At 39.0% G+C, this 4,456-nt stretch overlaps 1 protein-coding gene across 1 annotated transcript; it reads left to right on the top strand.

Moving 5' to 3' along the window:
- Positions 1–2,193: 2,193 nt before the first annotated feature.
- LOC147630399 (uncharacterized) lies at positions 2,194–3,518 on the top strand. The gene has a single exon (XM_086809988.1). It carries the CDS (start codon positions 2,340–2,342, stop codon positions 3,309–3,311), a length of 972 nt encoding a protein of 323 aa, XP_086666114.1. The 5' UTR covers positions 2,194–2,339; the 3' UTR covers positions 3,312–3,518.
- Positions 3,519–4,456: the final 938 nt, after the last annotated feature.

Raw genomic sequence — 4,456 nt, 5'->3', positions numbered from 1 at the left:
GCTTAAAACTTTTTTATGTTCGTAAAATATGTGATCCTATTTGATAATATTATATATATATATATATATATATATATATATATATCTTGTTTTTAAATGCAATCGTACATCAATAGTAATGTTGGTCATTGTATATATATCGTGTTTTTAAATGCAATCGTACATCAATAGTAATGTTGGTCATTGTATAATCAAAGCGTGTGATTATTTCCTACGTGGATATTGCTTTGAATTAATACCTAGCCAGAACTATGAAATAACATAGCCTGACAATCATTGGACTAAGTACAATATATCAAGCAAACATAGCTTGACAATCGTTGTACTCTTAATTTTGCTTATCTTCCATTGCCATCTACTTGAATAGAGAGGCAAAAACGCACCCCGGCTATCCGTGCATCCTAGTAAGAAGAACAAGAATAAGAAGAAAAAAAAGAGGAGGAGGAAGAAAGAAAAGAAAAGGAAAAGGAAGAAGATGTAGAAGATGAAGAAGGAGGGTACCTTCTTTTCCTAACTCTTTTGTATGGCATCAATTCTCAACTCATATATTAATCGTCCTCACAAGTTTTATCTGTGTTGTATATTCACAAGTTTTATCTGTGTTGTATTAAAATTAAATGCCACTAACGTGGCATTTAATTAATACAACACTATAACCTAAGCCTACCTACCCCGCCTCTTCGTCTCCCGTCTCCTCCCCTTGCCTAGTTACTCCAGGCCCCCACGTTGCCCCCCATCTCCTCCCCTTGAACATTCTCTCAGAGGAGTCGTAGCAAAGGAGAACCTTACATCACTTTCTCTCTCTGCCTCAATCGTCCCATCGTCATTATCTAATGTAGTATCACTTGCTCCGTTCCCTCTCTATCTCATGCACCCTCTGTAGCTTTCCTCTCGCTGAGCTATGGTCACGCTCTCTTTCTCTCTCTTTAATCTCTATCCCAGTTGCCGACCTTCAAGACCTCACCCATTACACAATGAGATCAGGGAGGAGAGAAAAGGGGTGGAGGATTAGAGGCATGGAGATGGTGAAGGAGTCGTCATTTTCTGGTTTGCAGACTAAAGACGACCACAAAATCATCCTATAAAGGGAGTGGTAGCATGTAAGACACGTTGCAAAAAAATTAGGGAAATTATTCTCTTGCTAAAAACACATATTTAAAAATTTGCTACATAACCTTGCAAACTCCTTGGGAAACAAACACCAATTAATTAATACTACCCTAAAAAATGTTTTTGGGGCCCTATTACTTGTGTAGAAGGTCATGGTGGAAAACCTTGGTTTCTAAGTTAAGGAGCTCTTAGTTCCCTTTCGCACATCTAGTTGGGACAACTCTAGGTAATTAATTGGAGGAGGACTATTGTAATGTGTTTGATCTGATCACTGCCATCGTCCTACCCCCTCGATCTCATCACTGCCATCTAGTTGGGTCAACTTTAGGTAATTAATTGGAAGAGGACTATTATAATGTGTTTGATCTAATCATTATTGCCATCGTCCTACTCTCAATCGTTCATAAGACAATGAATGTTGATTAAAAATGTTGTTGAAGAAAATGGCTTGTGGCTCCATTTGCTTTTGTTCCTTCCTCCATTCATCCATCAAGCTTGCAAACAAAATTGAGCACCCCATAGAAACATAGCTAGAGCCACAAGACGTGATAGCATTTCCAACATCAAAGAGTGGATGCCTCATTTAAATCTTCATTTTGATTCCTTAAGGACAATGAAATGTCGGACTTATGTATACACTAAATGATGTATTTTTATATGTATGGGAACTTGGAAAGTATATGGGACCATGGGGGAAATTATATGAAAGTGGTTTATGGTTGGCAGCATTAGAGAAAAACATTTTTCCCAACAAGTCAAAATAAGGAGATGCCTTGGCTTTAGCAAGCTTTCTTATATAAAAAGTTTTCCTATAAAAAATCAGGAGTTTCTTTAGTAAGGTTTCCTAAAAAAAATAAAATCTACAAATCAAATAAAAAATAAAAAATAAGAAATAAGAAATCTCACCCGTTGAAGTTATTTCTTATTTCTAGCGCTTGTTCATATGGCGATGCACACGAGGGGTAGGGGCCCATGCCAATACCCCTCGTGTTCTCCTTACGTTCCCGCGTGAGGGTGAGTGGAGACGGCAATGGAGCGTCTTCCCCAAAGCACTTGGGATACATTAGTCAATATGCATTTCTCTGCATTTATCCTTTCCTTTGCTAGAGAGAGCCCCATGAGCTGAATATTGGTTTCATCAGCTTGTCTAAACAGCAAGATTATGCACTCTAAATAGCATGATCAGGTAGTCTGTTCAGGGAGGATTAAGCACTCTAATCATCCCAGCGATGGGCACATTATCGCCCTTGCCTAGCCCCCCTTATCCTGATCGTGGAGGCCCAACTCCTGCTGCAGTAGCATTTGGCTTCGTGATCGCATTGTCAGTGGCACTAGGGTGCCTGTTTCTGAGGAGGATTATGAGGCTAAGCGGGATTAATGCACTGCGTAATCAGCGCTCTGATGACGAGGCTCAGCAGATGGATCCTTCCGCCAAAGGTTCCCCGGGCCTGGAAAAGTCCCTGCTCAACAAGATCAAGGTGGCCAAGTTCTCGCGGAAGGCCGGACAGGTGAGAACGCATGAGTGTACCGTCTGCTTGAGCTCCTTTCAGGCCGACGACTCTATCCGAATGTTGCCTCAGTGCAAGCATGCATTCCACGTGCCATGCATTGATAGGTGGTTCGACTCCCACGCCAACTGCCCCATTTGCCGCGAGGACATGGCCATCATGTGCACCAACATCGCCATGAGCACATCGTTTAATCAAAACAGTAGTGTAAGCATTAATATTAATGCTCTTGATGCACAAAATTGTCCCCACCACTACCTTAACCATCTCCAAGGTTTTGATAATAGCATACTAATGCCAAATGCACATTTATCCATGCCAACTCCGCCTATCGATCACCATGAAGCAAGCCTCATCAGTAAGGATTATCTCAAGACTAATGAAGGCACCGATTACAGGAATTACCCTAATCTTCTTCTACGAAAATCCTTCTCAGTAGATTGGGATGCCAGAATATGCAACCACACAAAATATATTGGCATTTCAGATATGGATGATAATGTGGTTGGTGTCCCAAATGGAAGCTTTATGGCATTAAAGAATGATGACGCCATGGAAACCCATGCCTTGCATGAAGCTTCTTCAACATCTAATGATCATTTGAAGGGGGTTCGTGATGCAAAACCAAGAGCAAGAAGCTTTGGCTCACTGAGCAGCTTTAAGAAGAGTGAATTAAGGGCATGCCTCTCCTAGGCAACTACCTATGTTCTCATTGCCCAAAGGAACCAAGCCTTAATGTGAGCTTATCATGCACATCAGAGGCACTTTTGTAAGTACCCCAAGAAAGCCCTCTTCCACCTCCTAAACACCACCTAATCACACTAGGGAATCCAAGTTTGATCCTCTTGTGTATTACTTATAAAGTTACTTATAAAATACATGCTCTTTATTAATCATGAAGTCATAATTTTTGCTTATTAAGGAGACTTCATAGGCGAGGCAAGAAATGAGAGGAGATCTTTTTTAAACGATACTGCAAAGCTCATAATTATGGTGATTTTATTAGTCCATGCAACAATCTTGCTATAATAGATAATAAGATGTCATACTTCATATATGTTTTTATATTGTTTAAGCACCTTAGCAAGATATGTGCAAAAATCTTTCCATAATAAGATGTCATACTTCATATATGTTTTTATATTGTTTAAGCACCTTAGCAAGATATGTGCAAAAATCTTTCCATAATAGATAATAAGATGTCATACTTCATATATTATGTTTTTATATTGTTTAAGCACCTTAGCAAGATATGTGCAAGAGCTTTCAATATGAGCTAGATACAATAATGAAACATGGTCACATGTTCTATGAGGGGCTTAACTATAACTACAAATGCAATTGCTTAAGCATAAGAAGAAAATCTTGGATTTGAGATGAGCTAATGTTGAGAGAAGAGATGTAAAAGCTTTGAGGAAGAGGAAGAGGTGTATAATCATTGATAAGACCATTACATAGACCAAATTCCATTGGTCATCACCAAAGACTAGCTTTGTAGCCTAGTTGTTTTATTAAGGACGTGCAAAGAAATAGGTAGGGGAGTTTCTAGGGATTTTGGAATGATTTAACAGAGACCAAGAACATCACTTATGAAGCCTTTTAACATTGTTGAACTTATGCAAAGTTTGATGGGTCATGGAGATCCTATCTAGCATCTAGAGATTTTTGAGTTAGTTTTTGAGTCACTTTGTGAGACTTGTGGGCCTCTAAATGACATAATGGAAATCTATTCTTTTTTCATAATATTAGATAGGAAAGCTCACTAATGGTACATATAACATTGAAGCTATTTCACTAGGCTTAAAAATGTATTTGTTCCATGTTTTGCATGGAGTGGT

Source organism: Cibotium barometz, chromosome 16 (assembly GCF_041138505.1).
Source record: "Cibotium barometz isolate CiBa-2024 chromosome 16, ASM4113850v1, whole genome shotgun sequence".
Classification (NCBI taxonomy): Eukaryota; Viridiplantae; Streptophyta; class Polypodiopsida; order Cyatheales; family Cibotiaceae; genus Cibotium; species Cibotium barometz.
This window is presented reverse-complemented; position numbering and strand designations above follow the sequence as displayed.